Source organism: Hydra viridissima, unplaced genomic scaffold (genome assembly GCF_058129835.1).
Source record: "Hydra viridissima isolate aposymbiotic clone 2 unplaced genomic scaffold, HvirCarnegie_v1 scaffold_11, whole genome shotgun sequence".
Taxonomy (NCBI): Eukaryota; Metazoa; Cnidaria; class Hydrozoa; order Anthoathecata; family Hydridae; genus Hydra; species Hydra viridissima.
In genome coordinates this window covers 9,185,141-9,209,687 of record NW_028324310.1, presented here as the reverse complement: position 1 = coordinate 9,209,687, position 24,547 = coordinate 9,185,141, and the positions used below count along the sequence as shown (strand labels likewise).

At 30.1% G+C, this 24,547-nt stretch overlaps 2 protein-coding genes across 2 annotated transcripts; one reads left to right on the top strand and one right to left on the bottom strand.

Moving 5' to 3' along the window:
• Positions 1-1,307: 1,307 nt before the first annotated feature.
• LOC145191256 (uncharacterized) lies at positions 1,308-11,006 on the bottom strand. Its single transcript, XM_090066838.1, has 7 exons — positions 10,818-11,006; positions 9,915-10,644; positions 7,430-7,700; positions 7,162-7,301; positions 5,561-7,058; positions 2,392-5,454; positions 1,308-2,287 (listed from the first exon to the last, which is right to left on the bottom strand). The coding sequence occupies exons 2-7, from the start codon at positions 10,131-10,133 to the stop codon at positions 1,872-1,874; spliced, it is 5,607 nt and encodes a 1,868-aa protein (XP_089922964.1). The 5' UTR covers positions 10,134-10,644; positions 10,818-11,006; the 3' UTR covers positions 1,308-1,871.
• An 8,902-nt stretch (positions 11,007-19,908) lies between these two features.
• On the top strand, positions 19,909-24,334 carry LOC145191654 (uncharacterized). The gene is made up of 9 exons (XM_090067601.1): positions 19,909-20,274; positions 21,706-21,750; positions 21,924-21,967; positions 22,135-22,189; positions 22,687-22,776; positions 22,915-22,982; positions 23,098-23,153; positions 23,288-23,687; positions 23,880-24,334. Exons 1-8 carry the CDS (start codon positions 19,951-19,953, stop codon positions 23,674-23,676), a joined length of 1,071 nt encoding a protein of 356 aa, XP_089923727.1. The 5' UTR covers positions 19,909-19,950; the 3' UTR covers positions 23,677-23,687; positions 23,880-24,334.
• Positions 24,335-24,547: the final 213 nt, after the last annotated feature.

The window sequence follows — 24,547 nt, the reverse complement described above, 5'->3', positions numbered from 1 at the left end:
TGTTATCTTTTTTCATATTTCATATATATGAAATAATATATGAAATATGAAAAAAGAAAACATGAAATATCTGCCAATTAAGATCATTTTTAAAAAGTGAAAGTAAATATTTAGAAATTAAACATGGTTTTCACCACTGTTTAAATTTTAAAATTTTGAACGCTTCATTTGAATGCTAATCATAGAGGAAATTATGATACAACAACCAAGAAATAAAAATCAGGTTTATAACTAAAATTTCAGGTGTTTTTTTTTAAATCGTCATCGCATTGAAAAAATGACGAATGTTAGCGTTTTCGTATGAGTTTTTAAATTTTTCAGTTTGAGTTTATAGTACATTAAGCTTGTCTAAAATTATTGTTTCTTATACATTTTCTTATTTTTAAACGACGATCTTTCATAATTTGTAATAAAAATAGGGGCGGGTGGAAAATAAAATAGCGCATTATATATATATATACACACACGCACACACACACACACACACACGCACACACACACACACACGATATTAGAATCCATTTGACTTAAAGTAAGGGCTATCGTGTCTGATAGGGAAGCCCAAATAGAAAATTCTATAATATTCATAAACTGGAAGATTGCCGCAATATATTAGAAGAAGTAGTTCACAAAGCAAGGAATTATTGTGCTCCAGGTAGCTACAGTTGATACTTTATATTATTATATTTCAAGTTATACATGTTCTAAAGCAATCAAGTAAATGATCTCAATTTCTTTTCATCATCTGCGTTCATAGCCACCTAGAGAAACTTCGGGCCCTGGGGAAGTTTTCTTAAAGGGGCCCTCATTATGATCAATTATATATCCAGGACCTTTAGAAGCGTGCTCTGGTCAGTGCAAAAATAAAAATGAAAGTTAATTAAATCTTTTAAAAGTCAAAACTATTTAAATCTTTCAAAAATTATTTTAAAAAATTATTTGTATACACACGGGGCCCCGGGAATCTTCCCCGTCCACCACCCTCTCTCGGCGGCCATGTCCGCGTTATTTCTTAAAATATTAAGAATGTCTATCTATATAAGATTAAGCTTCAAACTTGTTTCTATTGCTGTTATCTTTAATAAGTAAAAGGAAGTTGATACGACCGGTTAGGCGAGGCCAAAAATTTTCAACAGAGAATTAAGTTTCTATTGTTTAAAATGAGGACGGTGTCTTAAAATAGTAAGAATATTATCAATATAGAATCAAGCTTAAAACTTTTTTCTATTGCTTTTATCTTTAATAAATAAAAAAATTTGATGTGACTGGCTAGGCGAGACCAAAAATTTTCGATGAATCAGACAGACTTTAAGAGAATTAAATTTCTATTGTTTAAAACAGTATACTTTTAACAATGCACAACTGGCATGGTTTACAAAAAAATAATAATAATAATAATAATGTTGCACGTCCATCTTCCATCATCTTCCATGATAAAAGACATCTTAAACAGGTTACTCCGAAAAACGTTTTAAACTGGTTTTTCTAAAAGACGTGTGCAAAAGCCGTCTTAAACACGTCTTTAACTAGTAACAGACGTCTAGACGAGTTAAAGATAAGTTACAGACGTCTTATGTTGGGTGGGTAATGATGAATTACAGGTGGTTAATTTTCATTTTAACTTTCTTGCCACCTGATGATTGCATAAGAAGAAAATCTTTTTTTCTCCAAACACATCAACAAAATCAAGAAACAAAATATTTTTTATTCGTTCATTCTGTTTTTTTCTCCTAAAACATTTTAAAGGTTTTTTTTTTTTGTGAAAAGTGATAGGAAATCTGCAAAACTTAATAAATTTTATAGCAATAAATATATCTTTATGTGCAAATAAAGCAGATTGGAAGAGATTAAAACACTGTTTAACCCAATAATCATGTTGATTTATCGCAAGCCACCATTATTATATTATCTCCCCTAACGAAGAGCTGATTAACGTACCGCTTTTTATAAATAAGTCCTCTTTTAGGTTTATCAGGAATAAAAGGTTGGAAAGATTTTAACAACTGGTCTGTTCTTGTGTTTTCTTGCAGCTCATGATTATGGTGGAAGCGTCTTTTTGGAAATTCACTGGAATGCTTCAAATTAGTTTTTGTTTCTTTTTGAGGTAAGGTAATTGAAGAAAGAACTTTAGATGTTGAATAATTTGCAGCGATTTCGTCCCGTTCATCAATTTTTCTTTTGATTTGAGCTGATTTTTCTTTATTCCGTTGCTGAAATATGTTTAAATCGGGCTTCGCTTTAGAAGCCAAGCTCTTCACACATTTTTCGTCAACAATACGAAACTCGGCTGAATAATATTAAAAATATTTGTAAATTAAAATACAGAAACTAATTTGATGCCAACAAAAAGAGCAATTGTATAAAAATTTCAAAAAAAAAAGAAACACTCACAGGGTTGAGCAGCGAATGCGGAATCCGGAGATTTCATATTCTTGACCAGAGAACTTTTTTCAGATTCAGTTATGACTTTGTTTGTACTGTCACGGCTTGGAACAAAAGGTATTTTCTCACGAGATAACGATTTTTCACGATCAGATGACTTTTCACGAACAGTTGTTTTTTCGTCTTTACTTTCAAGTTTTGATTTTTCGTTAAATTTTTTACTTCTATGGTGACTATTTTCATCTCTATGGTGACTATTTTCATCTCTATGATTCTTATGAATTTCGGAATTTTCTCTTGATAATTTTTCATGAACGGACGATTTTTCATTAGCATGTACCTTTTCATGAACGGACGATTTTTCACTAGCATAAACCTTTTCATGAACGGACGATTTTTCACTAGCATGTACCTTTTCATGAACGGACGATTTTTCACGCGTAGACAAATTTTCTTGAGAAGATATTTTTCCGGTAAAAGGGATTTTTTCCCTATTTAAAGATTCTTTACTAGACGGTAATTTTTCATGACTGCTGCTATCGCTAGTTTTAGTTTTTTCACGACTGCTTCTATCGTTTGCTTTAGATTCTTCACGACTGCTACTATCGCTTATGTTAGATTTTTCACGATTGCTTCTATCGCTTGTTTTAGATTTTTCACGACTGCAACTATCGCTTCTTTTAGATTTTTCACGACTGCTTCTATCGCTTGTTTTAGATTTATCACGACTGCTTCTATCGCTTGTTTTAGATTTTTCGCGACTGCTACTATCGCTTGTTTTAGATTTTTCACGACTGCTACTATCGCTTGTTGTAGATTTATCACGACTGCTACTATCGCTTGTTTTAGATTTATCACGACTGCTTCTATCGCTTGTTTTAGATTTTTCACGACTGCAACTATCGCTTGTTTTAGATTTTTCACGACTGCAACTATCGCTTGTTTTAGATTTTTCACGACTGCAACTATCGCTTGTTTTAGATTTTTCACGACTGCTACTATCGCTTGTTTTAGATTTCTCACGATTGCTACTATCGCTTGCATTAGATTTATCACGACTGCTTCTATCGTTACTTTTAGATTTATCATGACTACTTTCGTCTTTTTTTGAATCTCCCTTAGATTTTTTGTCATCTTGTTGCCTACTTTCGTATCTGTGACTTTTATGGATTCTGTGACTTTCTCTATCAGATAATTCAATTAGCTTTTCTTTATCTCGATCTCTATTCGTTTTAGTTTTGTTGATATGTTGATGAGAAATTACTAAAGATTTTAATTTATGTCTTTCACTTTTATCTGAAATAAGTTCATCTCGATTAGGTGATATTATAGCAGTGTCTTCAGATATGTCTTCAGATATACTCCTCCCATCAGATATACTTCTCATATTAGATATGTTTTTCCCATCAGATACATTTCTCTCATCAGATATATTCCTCCCATCAGATATGCTCCTCCCATCAGATACACTACCTCCATTTTTCTGTTTTGATGTCTTTTTATCTTTGCAATTGCTTTTGAGTTTTTCCTCATCTATTTTCCAAAAACTACTTTTATCTAAAGCGCCGTAATCACTTTCACTATCTGTTATCTCTCCATCTTCTTTAAGTTTCCTTTCTTGTAATTTGTCATTTGACAAGATGTGTGGCTCACCCTTTTTTTCACATGTAAACTTAACGCGGTTATAACTGGAGCTTGAATTTTTTACATCATCACCACGCACCGCCTTTTCACTTTCGTTTTCTCCTAACAAATAATTTTCATCTTTAACGGACAATTTTAACGGCTGATGATCGCTTTTTTTGTGCTCTTTTAATTCCATCATCGATTCAAGATTTTCTTTCACTGAAGCAGTCTGAGGATTAAAGTCAGGGAAAGAAGAATCTTCGAATGTATTTAAACAACGAGATGTATTAGATTGTTTATTGGAATCCGTATTAAAATTAGGGGCGTAAGTTTCGCTATCACAAATATTTTTACACACTTTCACAAGCAAACTCTCAATTAATTCAATTATTATTTCAATATTTCCATTTACAATGCAGTGCGTTTCAGGCTTTGAATCGGGATTAATAAAATTATTTTCTTCGTATTGCAAACAATCTGGTAAAACTAGTTTTTTTGGGCCAATCGTATTATCTTTTTTAATTAAATGGCTACAAACGGTCGGAACATGTTCATACTGACTATCGCTGTTCAATCCTTCCGGATCAAGGTTACATTCTGCTAATGATTTCGCATTTTCCACTGGAGTAATAAGCAGGCTTTCAGACATTTCCGGCATTGTTAGTGAATCAAAAGAATAATTATCAGGTAATGGCTTTTTTTCATGTTTTATTGCTCGAACTTCTGCAGGAAAAAAGGGTGAGTTTAAGCTCAATGAGATGTCTGAAAAATCTTCATTTGCCGTACATCGAGTGCGTGATTCATCAATCAAAGTATACTTGTTTAAATGGTTGAGTGTTTTTGCATTGATCTTTCTTACTTCTTTATTTCTTGTTATATCGTTATAAACCGAACTATCTGCTTCGCAATAATTATTTTCTTTGAGATCGTCATCTGAAGAGGAAAACTGGCTTTTTAAACTATCAGCTTCAAACCAGGGAGAAATTTTGATAAGAGAAGAGTTGATTGTTTTCCCTTCCAAATGATGACGATTTTTTGCTTCTTTTTCATGAAGTCGTTTACCAATCGAATGAAATATAAAATTGCAATTCAATTCTGAAGATTTAGTTTTCAAAGAAACAGAGTGATTTGGATAAAGATTAGAAGATAAGTTAAGCACGAAACTAGATTCTTCTTCTTTTATCTCTTCGTTTTGATCATTCATAGGTTTATTGTTAAATTTATTAGCAATCACTTTTCTGACTTTTACTGAGTTGGAGGAATCGAGCTTATGTTTGGATACTAAAGAAAAATTACTTGATTCATGCTTTAAAACCACGTTAGGTGTGCTAAGTAGCTTACCTGTGCTTAACACATTTGAAGATACTTTAGAAGATGCATTTGAAGATACTTTTAAACGAGATGATGCAACATTACTATCTTCTGACTGTGCTTGTTGCTTGAATGCTAAAAAAGTAGTATATAAAATTTTTATAGCATTTAAGAACGAATTCTTCAAGTTTATAACCCAGTAATCATATAAATATTGTTAAAACTAGAGTAAACTTCTTACTGGTTATGGTGCAGACTTGTGATAGAATTTCAATACATTCACTTGCGCTATCATCACTATCAGATAAAACTGTGCTTGTTAATTGACTGGTAATTCCATGTTTGCTTTTGCAACTCGGGGAAGTAGTTTGCTTACGTTTTGTTAGATGTTTTTCATCAGTTAGATTTGTCAAACTTGTGTTTGGAAAAGAAGAAACAAAATATTGAGAACTCATCTTATTTTCTAGCGAAGGAATGCTGTCCATCTTTGGACTACTGATAAATAATTCAGGTAATATTTGAGATACACTGATCTCAGATGACGAAAAATTCTTAGCTCTAGGATCACAAGGACGAGAGTTAATTGGCAGATTGCTATCAAGACATTCTGACTTTAATATAGAATTATTTTCTATCGATGGTTCTTGGCTTGTTTGTTGGTTGGTTTCTTTGAGCATTAATCTAAAATCATTTTTGGTGTCTTCATACACTAATTTATCACATTTTTGGTGATCTTCATACTCTAAATCACTTTTTTTGTTACTGTTGCTGTATTCTGAATTATTGTCTTCATTACTCATTTTGTACTTTTCTTGTGTAGATTTACCATCCTTTGTTAATTTTGAGAAAGAAGTGCTTCCAGATGTTTTTAGCTTTTGGCGAATAGTAAAAATATTACAAGGAATGGAGGTAAGTTTAGGAGGCAAGGGAGAGGTTTCTGAATTCAAATTTAAGGGGGACGAAAGTGTAGGAAAAGATGCAGTGCATTCAGTAGGATTTCTACATGGAAGTTTGAGTGACTGATCTGTTGACTCATTTAATGTATTATTTTTTAACTGGTTGTGAGAAAGATCCATTGAGTCACCAGTTTGAGAATCTGATATACCTTTTTGTACTGCTTCTGTACCTTGAGCTGCCTCAGCCCGTGTCTGCAATAACTTTAACATTGAAGTCACCAAACTATAACTTGAGTCAGAAACACTTTTTTCTGCAATCTCAGATTCATGAGGATTTTGGTTTTCTCTGTGATTGACTGATTGTAAAATGGACCATATAGTTGGAGAGAAATCTTTTAATGGTATACATGGATCCTCATTCTTCAAAGTAATAACTGCCTCAGATGGTGCTTTTAAGATATTGGTTTTGACAGCAACATTTGTCTCGGATAAATTATTTGAAGGAGTGTTACTCAGTGCTTTTTCATCAAAAATAAAAGCTGACTTTTGATTCAAAGAAGAAATGAGATCTTTTGAATCCATAGTACCTTTGCCAATATTTAAAGCTGACTTGCTTCCACCTTTAAGCTTTTCAGCAAGACTTTTCAAATAAATTGTTGTAGAAGTTTGCTTTTGAACAGACATGTTTTCTTTAGGATTTGAGATAACTGTAGGATTATCTGTATGATTATATGGATGAACAATAGTTTTCTTACTTTCTGATGTTTTTTTCTTTCTCTTTTGTACAGGTTGACCTATCATCCAAGTTTCAATTGTAAATATTTCACAAACATCTATCATAGCCTACATATTTTAAAAAAGCAACCATTATAGATTGCCATTTTTAAATTTATTTTTATTATTTAAAAACTTCATAAGTTAAAAAATTCAGAATTAAAAACTTTACCAAATTCATATGAAAATCAAAAGCTACAAGATAGCCAGAAATAATACCACGCAACCCATTATAACGCCTGATCCAGACTTTAATTTTATAGCCCTCTTTTACACTATCATACAAAACTTTCAGCGGGCCAGATTTTGTTGCTAAAAAAAAGGAAAAAAAGTGCCTTTTTTTTATTTTTAAATAAGTGCTCATTAGACACATTCTTCTTTTATTTACTAAGTAATGTTTACCATACTGAAAGTAAAAAATGAAAAAATGATCAATTTACAATTTGATTCCATCTTTTCTAGAACAGTTTTCTTTTTTGGTGCTTTTAATTTAGTATCAGCCAACATTTCAACTGATTTCTTTGTAATTTTGTCAAATGCTGCTTTACGACGTTCCAATCTTGAACCACTGACTAAAGAACTTTTTAACTCTTTCGCTATGGATATCATAGCCTTTTGTTGTTGAATTATCACTTCAGATGGTAAACTTTCTGGTGATTCCCTGAGATGGTTCAATTTAATGGAAACCTGCTTAGCTTCCATTGCTGATTGCTAAAAAAAATTTTTTTGCATTCAACAAAAAAAATGTTGAGGACTTTATAACTACTTTTAATGAAAATCTATTGAAAAAAAAATATTAACCAAAAAAGTAAAACTGATCCTTTAAAAAAAGTAGAAATATAGAATAAAAAATAATCTTAAGAAGTAATACAAATTATGAAAATTTTTTTTAAAGTTAGCATCAAGATATTTTATGATAAAATAAGTCAATTTTATGCCAGCTTGTGTTTTAGAGGTCTGCTTAGGCATGTTTCCAGTTTAATTTTATATTCTGGTTGCAATTCCATTTATCTAATAACCAGTTTAATTAGAAAACCTTTTATTAAAATAAAAAATTAAATCTAAAATGCAGAATTGCAAAGACACATTAGTTTATGATAAATTAATTTGTATGATGTGCTTGAGGCTAAACTTTAAAAAGTCAAAAAAAAAAAAAAAAAAATCATCATCATCATCATCATCATCAAAAGAAGAAGAAGAAGAACCTCTAACAGAAGTATAGTATGATTAAAGTGCTCAACCTAACCATAGTTTTACAAGAAATATTTTTAGTAACTTGATTTTATCATTTTTGAACTGACCATTTAGTTAATTTTAATTTAATCAAAAAGTCTTCTTTGAATGATTTGATGGATGATATTATCAACCTTTATTTGATTAAAATTCTTTATTTCTAACTAAAACAGTTAAAAGTTTTATTTCATTTTTTAGGCTAAGGGTTGCACATTTTAATAAAGTTGTACATTTTAACAAAGAGGAACAGTAAGTGACTGCTACAAAAAAAAAATTCCAATCTACAAATGATTGCACATCTTGCAGAAATCATTTGACGATGAAAAACATCTTAAAAGAAAAAACCAATAGTGAGTGCAATAAATGATTGTCTAATTTGAAAGAGTTTTAGAGTGTGATTGATGACTGCTCATAATACATATGATCTACTTGGATGTTTAAATATACCATATGTACTAATACATCATACTGAGCATACTAACATATCAGGAAAAACTACTAATGATACAGCACACTCTGTAATAAATAAATGGCCTCAAAAAAGATACAACTTCAATTTAGGGATAGCTAATTTATCATTCACAGAGCTGAAACTCAACAATAAAATCATTTTCAAAATAACAGATTTTTGAAAACATATCATTTAGAAGTTTTCTTTAACAAATATTTGTATAGGGAAAGAAAAGATGAGCAAGAGTATTGACAGAAGGAAGATTTTTTTAACCATGTGAAAAGAATATTTAAAAAAAAAAAACAAAAAAAAAACAAAAACAAAAAAAAACAACAAGCAAATCAAAGACACGAAAAAACAATTCAATGTCTTAAATTTTAATAGCTCAGCAAAGAAGGGAACTTTGCTGCATAACCAGTCCATAATATCAATAATCAATGTAATGGTTTAAAGATACAAAAAAAAAAATCACAAATAATAAACTATTAAAAAATGCATGTTAAAAATCAAACCAAGATTTTTACAAGCAGATGTACTTCAAAACCATGTAGTACCTCAAAGCTACAGTGATTATTTAAAGACCAAGGTTGTACAGTAAAACATCCAAAATTGCCCTTCTGTTTTTTTTCTTTATGATTGAGGTGTTAGGCAGTACATTTCAACTTTAATTCTTATGATTACAATATTTTTTTGAGTAAAAAGTTTAGTTAAACAATTAAAATAAGAAAAGGAATTACTGAGATTTAATATGAAAATTAAACTATAAATAATGGTAATAACAACAACTAAGATAATAATAATAATAATAATAATAATAATAATAATAATAATAATAATAATAATAATAATAATAATAATAATAATAACAACAATAATAATAATAATAACAATAATAATAATAAAACCACAACAGACATATATACAGTTATTATTCTGAAGGAGTTTGTCATAATACTTAAACTATGCTGTCTCTCTCGAAGAAGTATTCTATGTTGCAGCAAAACCTTATACATTTCATTTAATTGTAAGCACTCTGAACATAACAGAACTAGAGCCTTTGATATCTCAAAAACATAATGAAATTCAAACAGTGAAACTATTTAATGTTACTCAGTGAGCTATGAATTAGTGAATTTACCATATGCAAATCTAAATTAATGTGTAATTAAATAATGTACAAAACACACATATCTCCTCTTACTCAGTTTTTGGATAACAATTACCATTAGAGTGGTACTTACTTTACTGATTGATGATGATTCGTGGATAACTGTATCATCATTATTTCCTTTTTTATTTTTTGATTCAACTCTCTTCTCTTTCTCTTGACTTCTTTTTTTATGCTTTTGATCTTTCCTCTTTTTTCTCTCATGATCTAATTTCTTTTTAGCTTCACTTTTAATTAAATTTTCAGTAAACCTTATTCTCTTTATCTTCTGTTCTAGATCTTCATCATCCATAACTCTTTTATTTCACTGGTGAAGAATCAAATTTTAGTTTGATAACTTAACAAACTTTATGTAAGAATTTTATTAATATATGTTAACATAAAAGACTTTGGCATGACAAAGGTATAAATATTATAAATTGGCAAGCAAGAAAAATAACAAATTTTTCTTTCCATTAAATCTATAATAAAAATTTGAAACATTTATTCAAAAAAGAGTTAAGAAATTAAAGATGAATATGCATAAGTACACGCATGCATATTCACACACAAACACACACATACATACACAAAGGGAAAGGTTATTATCAACCTTTAAAAAAAAAAACATTGTTTACAAATAAGTAGCCAGCAATTTAACTAATAACATTTTCTATACTTCACATTTTTATTCCACAAAAAAAAATCTAGCATCTTCAATTCACTAAGCAATTAGGTATTCCTTATTTCCACATAACATTTACGCAACCTTATTCCTTGTCTGTAGTATTATTTCCATCACTTATTTAGTCATTCACCAAAGCCTATAAATTAATTATAAAAAGTAACTGCATAAAAAAAAAGATTTAAATGACAGCTCATAGAATTTCAAGTGACTTTTTTATCAATTACAGATTTTTATACTTTTATGTTTTAACCTACAATTTATATTTACATAAATCACCAGTTAAACAAGTTTTTTAGAAAAGATACTAACCTCAATGCCTAATGAACTATTTCCAAAATTATCAAACCAGGAAACACCAAAGAAGTCTATGCCAAAATAATGTTTTTAAAAATTTTCAAGAGTAATGCATATGTATATGTATGTGTTTGACATGAATACAACTATTCCAACTATTTAATTTGTTTCAAGAGTTTGACTTATTTCATAATTTTGTCTAAAAATAACAAAGATATATGCTTGGTTACCAGTTAAGCTTGGTGCTTGTTTATAATTATCAATAAGAACAAAGGTTTCGGAGGACATAGAATAAAAAAGTATTTTTCTAGGATTTAACTGTTGACTCGCTATCACATCTATGAGTTTGGTTCATGAAATTATTTTATTGTAATAATTGTGTGTAGCATCTGCACGAACTTGTTACTATTATTTTCATTTGATATAAAGGAACATAAGAGGAAAACGCAAATTGGTTAGTCAATGATTATAAGACACATGTCGTTTTACCAACAAACCCAGTCCATCTTTCAGTGAAGCTTGAGGCGAGAACAAAAGCGAGGTCTTTTTTATAGCCATTATTTCATGTAATTTTAAAAATGTTTAAAAATTTATTTTAACATATTCTACTTACGACAGGTGAGACAAAATCTTAATGTTAACACACACACACAACTGATCTCAAAATAATCGCTAAAAAGATCATATAACTTTTAAAGGTTTTTCGTCTAGCTTTCACCGAGGCAAGTATTTGCAATAGATTCATAATAACTTATCAATTTTCTTTGTTTATGTTCAATAGAAATTTTAATCAAACTAGTGAGGTCGGTAGACCTTGAGTCAACCCAAGGTTCACTTTTAATGAGCTTAAGTTTCATAAATCTTCTGCCTGCCACCAGCTCACAGTCTATAAAATTTTATATCGTTTGTACTTTCAGTCTATACTTGAATTGGTGTTTCGCTAAAAAGGCAACACGGGGTGCAGTAGCACTTGTCAGCAACTGCACTATAAGACAACCATATTCTTTATAATGTCAACCCAGACTTTGTTTTGTGTTTGTAGAAATACTCACTGAAACATCTACTCTTGTTGACATTTTCAGTCTGTTTCGGAAATGGTTGAAGTGAACCAGCTTTGATAATGAATTGCTACTCAAAAACTGTAAGACATTTTGTTCCAAAATGGGAAATGTCGGTCGTTGGAGGAAACTTTATATCTGAATGCTCATCAGAATTCAGAACTGTGGCTGTATCTTCTTGTTGTATCATCTAAGTCGATTGTGCATTGTCTTTATCTTCTTTCTCTGACTCAGTTTCCTCTTTGGGCACGCCTTCCTGGCCTTTATCATCCTGAAGTCTGAAGATACGAAGGTGCTTGACTTTTGAAAAGACGAATTAGAGGATTGAGGCTGAGCAGATAAATAGCTACTGACTTTTGGAATCAACTTCAAAAGTTCGACGTCTGCAGTTTGCTTCTCCTTATCAAGTTTTCTGCGTGCAGTAACACTAAGTTTTCGTTTGCCAGCGTTGAGAGGCATGATCAGAGTTGCCGTCTGTTGTGTATGCTGAAATGCTGCAATAGCGATACATATACATATATATATATATATATATATATATATATATATATATATATATATATATATATATATATATATATATATATATATATATATATATATATATATATATATATATATATATATATGTTTACATTACATTACCTTATACAATCCACCATCAGATTTACGTATATTTTACGTAGGTTGGAAGTAGCTTACTACCTAAATGTGTTTGATCAGTGATTTTAATCACTTTTTGGTGCAAATTGTGTGACAAATGATTTGTCCACTTCTATGCAAAAGCTACTTTATTGTGACTACTGTCCACAGTCCACCGGGAACAAAATGACAGATATGGGAGTTATTTGTTAATATTACGCAGTGAATTAATTATTAGCATCAAAACTAGAATTGTTTACGTCCCAAATGACAACAACAATTACGTCATCAGAAAACTACTTTTGTCTGAGTGAGTGATGTGAATATGTGATAGTGATGAAATATGCAATTGCTTCAAATGCAATGGCATCAAATTTAATTACTTTGAATATATGATTGATTTTAATAAATTAAATCTATTTTAAACAACAATATTTTAGGCTAGGCATTTGGGTTTAATTGATGATCACTCTCACTCAATTATATATATATGCATATATATATATATATATATATATATATATATATATATATATATATATATATATATATATATATATATATATATATATATATATATATATATATATATATATATATATTAGGGTGTCACATTTTATTTTGACTGCTCCTAGCATTTTTCTGCTGCGTATATGTGAGAAAATGAGATCTGTAAAGTTTTAGAGCTCTAACTTTATTTTTGTGACTACACAAGCCATATTAAGTTTCAAAAATCATGATTTTTGGGTGAAAACAGCCTATTTTTACAGTGCTTGTGAAGTCAAAGTTTGAAAGATACAGGCTAATCTTATGTTGAACCATGTAAAGGGTGTTTTTTTTAGAGGTATAGAACTTTAAATAACAATAAAACAACGATGGATTATTCGATTGACAAGAATTTTTTTTTATTAGAAAGATAATCTTGTGGCATTACATTTTAAATATAATTTCTGGCATATGACCGCCACGGCTGGCTCGGATGTAGTCCAATCTGGACGTCCAATTTTCGATTACTTTTTCCAACATTTGTGGCCGTATATCGGCAATAACACGGCGAATGTTATCTTCCAAATGGTTAAGCGTTTTTGGCTTATCCGCATAGACCAATGGCTTTACATAGCCCCACAGAAAGTAGTCTAGCGGTGTTAAATCACAAGATCTTGGAGGCCAATTCACAGGTCCAAAACGTGAAATTAGGCGGTCACCAAACGTGTCTTTCAATAAATCGATTGTGGCACGAGCTGTGTGACATGTTGCGCCGTCTTGTTGAAACCACAGCTCCTGGACATCATGGTTGTTAAATTCAGGAATGAAAAAGTTTGTAATCATGGCTCTATACCTATCACCATTGACTGTAACGTTCTGGCCATCATCATTTTTGAAGAAGTACGGACCAATGATTCCACCAGCCCATAAAGCGCACCAAACAGTCATTTTTTCTGGATGTAACGGTGTTTTGACATACACTTGAGGATTATCTTCACTCCAAATGCGGCAGTTTTGTTTGTTGACGTAACCATTCAACCAGAAGTGCGCTTCATCGCTAAAGAAAATTCGCTTATGAAAATCGGGAACAACGGCAATCTCGTTTTGGGCCCATTCGACGAATCTACGCCTTGCTTGATGATCGTTTGGCTTCAATTCTTGCACGAGTTGGATTTTGTAAGCACGCATACCAAGATCCTTCCGCAAAATCTTCCATACAGTGGATGGACACAGATCCAATTCCTGTGCTCGATGGCGGATAGACTCATTCGGGTCTTCCGCAATGCTACGCTCTGCAGTAGCAATAGCTTCTTCTGTACGCACCGTACGGCGTCTCTGGGGATGCGAGTTATCAATAAGAGTAAATGTGGTGCAAAAACGTTCCATGGTTAATCGAATTAAATGCTCTGATGGATGATTTTGTCGAGGATAAAATGGACGTAGAGCGCGATACGTATTCCGCACAGAACCATTATTTTCGAAATAAAATTGAACTATTTGCAAGCGTTGTTCAGGCGTGAGTCTATTCATGATGAATTGCCAAACCAAACTGAGAATAAATCACTTGTCACCTGTTAAATCGGTCGCCATCTTGAACAGTAATGCCAACTTAAAGTTCTATACCTCTAAAAAAAACACCCTTTACTATTAACCCTCATTAGTTAGAAAAAAATTAGGAGCAGTTTGAATAAAACAGTTAATAAGGTTTGAAGTGAGTTCAAAGATACGCAGTTTACACCATTTACCCATTTTTATGCGGTTTGACGCGGTTGACAAAATCAAACAAAATACTGACCTAATCATAATGAAATGGGTCTAAATCGATCTCCGAACCCTTTTCACACCTAATTAGACCAACAAAAATCCAAAATTGGTTAAAAAGTACAAATTAAATGTTTAATTCTATTTATATATTATACTAGACATAATTTAACCACTAATTATACAACATATTAACATTTTCTTTTCTTTCCACCACATCCTAGGGTCTTCTAGCCTTTTTTTTCTGGTCCACTTCTAGGAGAAAATCTTGCCTCAGCTCTTCATCATGGGTTCCATCAACAAAGCCCTGTATAAGCTTAACATTCCTCTCTGCAGCATCATTAGTTACAGGAATGTTGGAGATAAAATCCTTGAACTTTGTGTAGCCAGACAATCTGTGTCACACCTAGGTGGAATCATCATCCATTTAAGCTACTGGCTACCCATTTTTAAGATGTTAAATATCAAAATGGATTCTGAATCAACTAACTCAGACAATCTGGGGCTCTCTCCTGCTTTTTCAATGAAACCTGAAACATTAACCTTCTTATACATAAATGACAGAGGATCCTTTTCCTTTGAATCATTTATCATCAGGATTCTTTCAGCAGCTTGAGTATTTTCCTCATTTAACACTCCAGGATCTAGTAAACTAAATGGGATCAAAGTTGGATGAAGATACCGTGTATGGTTTGCAATGCTATCGAGAAATTCGGCTGCAACATTAGGTCTGCTCTTCATGTATGACTTCATCTCCCAGATTGCTTCTATGTCATGTCTTGAAGAAATTACAGTCTGAGACAAGGTTAAGAAGTACTTTGCATAATTCAATGCTACAAACTCAGAGAGGGCCTCAACTTCGATTTATGTAGAAGCTGTGGAAACGATATCTGTCATTTGGCTCAGAATTTGCAGCTTCATGAAATATATAGCCTGTGCCATAAACCTTGATGATGAATTGCTCCAGGTTGTCGAACTGTCAGTTGATAAATCTATGGGGATAAATAGAATTGAGCAATTTCTGCTAGCTCCCAATAATTACCTCTAGGTATTTTGTCTTCATCCAACAACTTCGCGATGATTACTAGGGATACTCTAGCAGCATTGTCAAATTGTTGATTTACTCCATTTTTGAATTCGCAAAGTTTATTTTGTTCAATCTGAATAAGAGAAAACTCATCCAAAAGTTTCTTGAAGAGTTGATTATCTGGACCTGAGGTTGTCCTGAAGAGCTTTGTAACATTCTTAATATGACACTCATAGACATGATGTCTGCAAGCAAGATGCATAACAGGTCTTTCAAGATAGATGTATAACCTGGAATTTACTCCATTTTCTTTACCTGTATTTGACGCAGTGGTGTCAAATACTAGACCTTTAATGTCTTCTTTGAGTGAGTTTTCTTCTAAAATCTCAATAATCTTCTCAGTATGACAAGCTCAGTAGAATCAGTGACAGGAGGTACTCCAAGCAAAAAATGTTTTCAATCACAAGTTACACTCAATGCTAAGCGCTCTCTTTTGTGTTTCTTTCCATCAGTATACTCTTTGACTAGCTTACCATCATAATGAAGAATCATGTTTGATCCAGCCTTTGCTTTTAAAGCTTCCCTGGCTTCCTCCACTGTTTCCTGTATGACCTTTCTACAAGTTCTGTGTATATTGGATTTTGACATACCTTTATTGGAAAGTCCACTTGTATCAGCCACCTGCTTTAAAATATTGGATTGAGCTCTGATGCTTACATGTTTATGCTTCGAAACAATGACAGTATCTCCTACTATGCCAGCAGATGTAGATGGTTGTGGATCTATCTCATCTTTACTCAAGTCTGTAGAATTAGAGGTGTCTGTTTCCTCTGCAAATACTTCTGTTTCACTTGAAGATGAAATCTGCAGCTCAGACTGATAACTCTGGTCATGATCTGCTCCAGACATTCTTACTCTTGCCTGTTGAGATCTTTGAGCAGAATAAATGTACCTTTTATCTTTCTTCCAAATGTACATTTTCCTGCAATTTCTTTGATCATTTATGAAAATGATATCTTCTGCCTTGTCTAACTGAGATCTTTTGTTATCTTTCTCTAATATTTGTATCACATCACTGAGCATAATATCAAAAAGAACAGGCAAAATATTGTCTTTGAAAATTATTCTTTGATGTTTTGCCTTTTTTGAAGAGAAATCATTAATTCACTCATTTTCTTCTGTACTTTGTCCACTCTGGATTTTGGAATTCCAGCTTTTTCATAAATAGAAGTGACCTTTTTAACCAAACACTGACAATTTTCCTCACAAATGAGCTTAAAATCATGAGAAAATCCACAGCAGAGAAGGGTGTTATCTTTGATCTTAGGATTTTAGATCAGCATTTTGTTTGATTTTGTCAACAGCGTCAAACCGCATAAAAATGGGTAAATTGTGTCAAGTGCGGATCTTTGAACGCAGAAAAATGCTAGGAGCAGTCAAAATAAAAGGTGACCCTGAAAACGGGACACCCTAATATATATATATATATATATATATATATATATATATATATATATATATATATATATATATATATATATATATATATATATATATAGTATCGAACAAAATAGGATATTATTTTTGCGTAAATTGAGAGAATTATTATTTTTGCGTAAATTGAGAGAATCAAACTGGCAAGTAAAATTGAAAATAGATAAAATACATTTTCGTCCTAGAAATATCTTTTTGCAAAATGGCATCAAGAAAATAGCATTTATCTTTCCATCAATGAAGCCTCGTAGTTGATTTGAAAAATCAAGGAAAATCATACCGTCAGATCCAAAAAGAACTGGAGTTCTTTCTACAACAGTGTTCTCATTGGAACTTTTCTAATCTGAATGGAACTTTTGCAAGTGTGTAGAGGACGAAAACGCAAGATCACTAGCGCAATTAATCGCAATCTCATGATTAAAGCTTTTAAAGTTCAATAAAACCACAACATCACAGTGAAACCTCAAACAGTCAGAAAATGTGATGATTTGGGGTAGTGAAAATCCCAAAGCCCACTTGCAACGATCTGCTAAAATATCGAAAGTGGGAAAGATTTCTTATTCTAGTAAGATAACGAACCAAAACATGCTGCTAAAAAAATGAAGCTATGCTTTAGCACAAAAAACCTCAATATTTTGGATAGACCGTCTCAAAGTCCAGATTTGAATCCGATAGTACATATATTAGACAGAAAAATTGGCGACCGAGCATTTAGACGCCAAGACGACTTAAAAGAAATTTTAATGAGCGCATGAAATAATATAAAAAAAGAAGAGACCCAAAATTTGGTGAACTCAATTCAAAATTGTCTAGCTAAGGTCATCAAGGTTAGTAATTTTCATGAAAATTTGGTCGATATTAGATTATTTTTGAACTGTACAATCATTTTTTTACGGTAGCATTGTTGTTAAACTTTAAAGTTTAATAACACAAAGGAAAACTGCAGTTCATTTCCAAAATCTTGGTGATATTTTGATGGAGAAAATATTCTAGTGAATATTTTAGATACCATTTTTATCAGCATTTTACCAAAAGAATTTCTGAAACCACTTTGAAAAGAATTCAGCATTCATCTATCAAGTAGATTGAGAAAGAGGGATGTGGGAATTAAATGTCAAAAATCACGTCACCAATCCAAAACCAACCATCGATCCACAACCATCCAACGATCAATCAATCCACCAATCCACAACCATCCAGCCAAAATAGTTTTAATACACTACTATAATTTAGTTACAAATAGTCACAATCTAGTGTGTTTATTTAATAATTCTGTCTTTTTAGTACAAAATTAAAGACAAAAGTGTTAAGTAAACACAGGAGATTATAGGACTTAATCTACATTATTACTGGTGGTGATCTTATGTTTAATGTAGGTAGCCATGCTAATTATAATATTCCATGTTAATGATAATATTCGATATGATTTTATAATGTTAAATTTAAGGCTATATTTATAATATTAACGCATAACATAATCATAATTTTTGAAAGTGGAGTAGAAAAATAACTTTAATAAGACTAGATAAACAAAAAATGTTATGAAAGAATTAGGTCTATACTATAATGAGACCTATTCTGGCTGTAGTAAATAACATTTCTAGACTTGTCCCATTTCTCAACAAATGACATGGCTTGCATGAAAGGGTTGAATTTAATAACTAGATGATTGGTGGATATAAAAACTAGATGTAAAGAAAATTTAATAAACACACTTCAAATTAAATTCAATAAAATGTTCAAAAAATATAAATATACTTGTAATAGCTGATTGAAAATCTTGAAGTATTAGAATAATTTATGTAAAAATCGTGAAATCAAGCAATCTCAGGATGTAGACAAAACAACGAAAGACATTCTCTAATTATTTTTTTTGAGCAATTTTGTATTGTAATAGTTAAATAAATGAATAATTCCATTTCGCCCCAGTCTTCCATTCAACCTGAGTTTCCCCCATACTTATAAGTTTACAAGTTAATTATAATTTTATAAAGAAATTTATGATATAATTTGTAAATACTGGCGATTCACAAAACATCTAACAATAAAACAGATCTATGTTTAACAGAAGAAACGTAAATAATGCTGATGTTGTTCTTAAAATGATTTATACCTCGAATTTCATTATTTTATAATTTGAAAGTTTATTTTAGTTGGAGTAGTAATACAGTTACAAAATAGCATTTACTATTTTCTTTTACAAAAGGGAGAGGTATTCTTTGAATTCTAAAGTGGAAGGAGAGGAGATGGTGCTCGGGCGAAAGAATGATGAGTTGTCGCATCGGATGACACCAGCCGTAGTGACGCCACATGGTTATATCCCTAATATTTATATATATTAACGCTGGTCCCAAAAGTTATCGCCTCATTCTCAAGAAGAAATTAGCTTAATTTCTTTTTGTACTAACCAATGCGCGGTGATAATTAAAATCTTAATAAAATAAGAACACATTTTTAAAAAAACTATGAGGCTTAAACTTTATTGCCATAAAATGAAGATCTCTTGGTGAAAAATTTATATCACTGTTTAAATAAAAAACATAATAAATACATCGATGACAAATTTAAGGTGGCTAAGTATCGGGAAAAAACGTTCAACGTTTTTAAGCACTCTACTGAGCCCGTCCATGAGCGTATTCAAGTTTATTTACTAAACGGAAAAATCGACTTGAAATTTAAAATGGCGGACGTTGAGCTGCCGGAAGAATCTGCGGGAGAAGATACAGAAATGGATGGATTGCATGAAATTGCTCAACAAATCCATCATCAATCTATTATAAAAAGCTTAAGAAGCAAAAGATTTATTACACAACCAAAAGGTATTGATGTAACAAGGTTGGTATATACGAGTGCAAACATTTCGGAAACGGATGAATGCGAGACAATGTCAATAAGCAATGAAATAGCGTTAGAAACTCCATTAACAAAAGCACCTGAATATTTAACAAGTACACAGATAATGCAAATGACATTAGATGTAGACGTGTTCTCCTCTTCATCTCCTGTAAGATAATTACATTCTTTTAGATATTAGTAAATGATAAACGCGTTTTTATTAGTGCTTTAGTCACTTATGCGTATACTAGATATGTATATAAAGAGGTGTAATTCCTAATATAAAGTTTCATTCTATAAAATTGCTTTTAACAAATTTCTCTTCTGCTCTGCTGTTTTAGGTTTTAACATTAAAAGGAATATTTTTTATCATTTTGTAGAACAACATGCAGATATTGTATATTAATTTGAAATATGTCCAAGTCTAATGTATCATACAGCATTTTATTTATTTTGTATTTGTTTTGAATATTTTGGAGAGTTTATTTAAACAGCAACAAAAAAAAAGCAAATAAGTAAATAAATAGTTAATAATAATAATAATAATAATAATAATAATAATAATAATAATAATAATAATAATAATAATAATAATAATAATAATAATAATAATAATAATAATAATAGTAATAATAATAATAATAATAATAATAATAATAATAATAATAATAATAGTAATAATAACAATAATAATAATAATAATAATAATAATAATAATAATAATAATAATAATAATAATAATAATAATAATAATAATAATAATAATAATAATAATAATAATAATAATAATAATAATAATAATAATAATAATAATAATAGTAATAATAATAATAATAATAATAATAATAGTAATAATAATAATAATAATAATAATAATAATAATAATAATAATAATAATAATAATAATAATAATAATAATAATAATAATAATAATAATAATAATAATAATAATAATAATAATATAATAGTAATAATAATAATAAAAATAATTATTATTATATTTATAATTAAAATCATAATAATAATAAATAAATAAATAGTTAAATAAATAAAGATTTTTTAGTCAAATAACTCATTATGCAATGGTAATAAACACACTGACTCAAAACCTAAGTGCACTTTTTCCTTTCAAATTTAAAATACTTGTTTTTAAATAAAAATTAGTCTGGAATCTCCTTTTTTTTGAATAAGCTGTTTAAAATTAAATTATGTGTGAAAATATTGTGAATTTTTTGTGCTTTTCTAATCAAATAAAGTTAAATATGTATTCTTTATTTCATTTTAAAACTTTAAAAAGTCAAAAATATTTTAAAAATATTTGGCAAAGTATTGACCCTCTAAAAATAAATATAATGATAAAATCATCTAAATGTTTTGCTTTGAAAAGGATAGCTATTTTTAAAAAAATTTATCTTCAAGTTACACAAAAACAGGATAGTTATATCCTTCTTGTGGTGGAATATTTCTTATAGCTAGTCTTATAGTTGCTACCAGTTATTGGTTGGTAGTATGTATTTTCCAATGGTTTGCTTAATTTCAAAAATGTTTATTTTGTTTTAAAAATGTTTATTTTGTTTTAAATTTTTTGTTTGTTTTAAAGATAACTGTTGGATCGCCTGCACCAAGAGTTCTTCAAATTAAAAGGGTAAGCAAATTGTTTGCTGTAAATTCTATTCAGTTATGTTTTTTTTTTCTCTGTTATTCTAGCCGAAATATCAAAGCTAACTTTTTTGCTTTATGAAAGTTAGTTGTTAGATTTTTTTTTGTTTGTTTGTTATTAAATTTTCCTAAAATTTAAATATAAGACAATTTTTTTAGGAAGAGAGTGTTGATGAGTTAAGCAGAGAAATAGCAAAAGAACGGTATATTTTTTTTACTCCAATCATATTTTCATTAGCTTTATTAATTTGATGTGGTAATTTTTCCAGATATGTAGTGAAATATATTTACGTGATATGTATTTAAATTTTTTTTTTTTTTAGTTTTTTCCCTTTTCTTTTATTAAGATAAATTTTTTTTTTTTTTTTAGGGATATTCACTCAGCTATTCAGTTAAGTAGGAGTTGGGATGAGATATCATGGCTAGTAAGTATTAAAGACCTTTTTCACATATTCTTAGATAAGGTGTTTAGATTTTTTAATTTCATCAATGGAGGAAAATTCATTAACAAATATTTGCTAATGAATTTTCCTCCATATAACTCTATTGTTCACTGCGATGATTTTGTTCCTACATATATCTGATTAAACCAGTTTGTTATCTGAAAAATATGAAATAATTAACCTAAATTATCTCATATCTTTAGGTATGAAATAGTTTAGGTTTACTATATTAGTTCATTTATTTAAATATGAAATAAGATAAGTTAACCCTAATTTTAGAAAGGATTTTGTTTTTTGTAAATCAAGTTAAAACACTAAATGCATAATATAGGCTTTTTAGGAAAGCTATTAAAGGTCTGTTTTTTAAAGATGTTGATAGTTACAAAGATTCTTTCATTAAGAACTCTAAGGAACAAGGTAAGGTTCAATATGAGAAGAAAAAAATGTAAGTATTAGAGATGTGTTAATTTTTATTTTAGGGTGATAAAAATTATGCTTCAACAAATGAACATCGTGAAAAAAGAGATAGTATTGAAGACATATCATCACCAGTGCGTTTTGTTGATAAGGTATCCTTTTTTTTTTCTTTTTTTTTTTTTTATAACATTAAATACACAAATTGGCAAATGGTACTTAAATCTTGGATTTATTGATAACACTTTAGTTTTCAATAAAGATTGAGTTATGGGTTTAAATAATTTTTATAGATTCATAACAGAAGTTTGACACCAAGTCCAATTGGTGTTCCTATTAGTCCAAAACATCGCACATATCGGTATATAAGCATTTTTGTGTTATAAATTGTTAATATTATACAAAACAAAATCAGATATGTATAAAGCTATCCTTGAAATTTCTTTCTCAATTGTTTTTCTTTTTTGAAAATTTAGACGCAGTTTAAGTCCTAGCTACCTGAAACCTAGCTTACTAACATCAAAACGCAAATGTAAGTACATTAGCTGGTAAGGCTGGAAAGAAATTTATAACTTTGTTTATTTCTGTAATTTGTTCTATTATATTATAATTTGTTCTATTATATTATAATTATATTATAATTTCTGTAATTTGTTCTATTATAAGTGGATCCTGATGATGAATCTTTCACGTGTTCACCAGCAAAACGAAATTTTAACTCTCCTGTCAGTGCTTCTAGCAGCATGTCATCTTGTTCTTCACCTGATCCGCCATGTGACTCATACACCAATCACTTTTTATGTGATGATGATTCTGGGTGTGAGCAAGGATTTGCAACCCATACTGTTGCATCAACAACAACTCCATCAAATAGTCCATTGATGTGTGATATTCGAACTACAAATGCATTTCCATTTGTTAAACCACGCTATGTTGCACCACAATCACCATTAGCAGCAGGTGTAAATAGTGCCAGCATGGCTAATGATGTTGTCAGAAAACTTAGCCTTGGTTGTTCAAGTTACACATTTCAACCTGTTATAAAAGAATCATAATGTGAATATTGGTGAGTGGCTAACCAGTAATACTATTTTCTATGTTCTTTATTTCTAACAATTTAACTTGTATATACGCTATAATGTTTTTATAGTAATTCATATTGCTAATTTTATCTATAGTAATTCATATTGCTGTAGTTACTATATTTAAGCTCAAAGATTGGCTATAAATTGTGTTTATATGTGATTCTTCTTTATAGTTGTCTTCTTTGGAAGAAAATTATCAAGCTATGAGAACTTGAAACTCGTTTCACTGATAGTTTTTAAGAGCTTGATGTGACCCCATTACAGCTGTTATACAAAGGTTATTACTCTAAAAAGTAACGAGGAAGCGATTGGAAAAATCAGATCAGCAAATATTTTTCTTCGGGAAGAATCAGAAACAGTAAGTTACAAAGAAACCTACTGTTAACATTACTTCAGGTAATTTTTTTAAAAGACAGAAACATATTGATTGCTTTTGGTTAACTTTGTTGCGTTCGGTGAAAATTGAAATGCTCGCTGATTCCTTTTGATCGGAAATCTCAAAAAGGGAGTTGTTTAAATGTTCATTAACAGAGTTGCGATATAAGTGATTCCCTAAATCTTTTCTTTTTTCTTTTTTAATGTATTTTAAAAAGGCTAAAAACAAAGGTATGTTGAAGCACATTTTTAATTTGATCGTGTTTTGTTACTTTTTTCAAGTCGTTCCAAAACATGATTTAATGAAGAAAGCAAAAACCAAGACCGGATATTTTTCGCTACATAATAACAGGTGTTTTTTTTAGATGTTTAACGTTTCGAATCTTCAATATCTACTAACAATTCGTTAATTACTTAAAACAACTTTCTCTTCACTTACGCCTTTTCTCATCCTATGTGTAGTTTT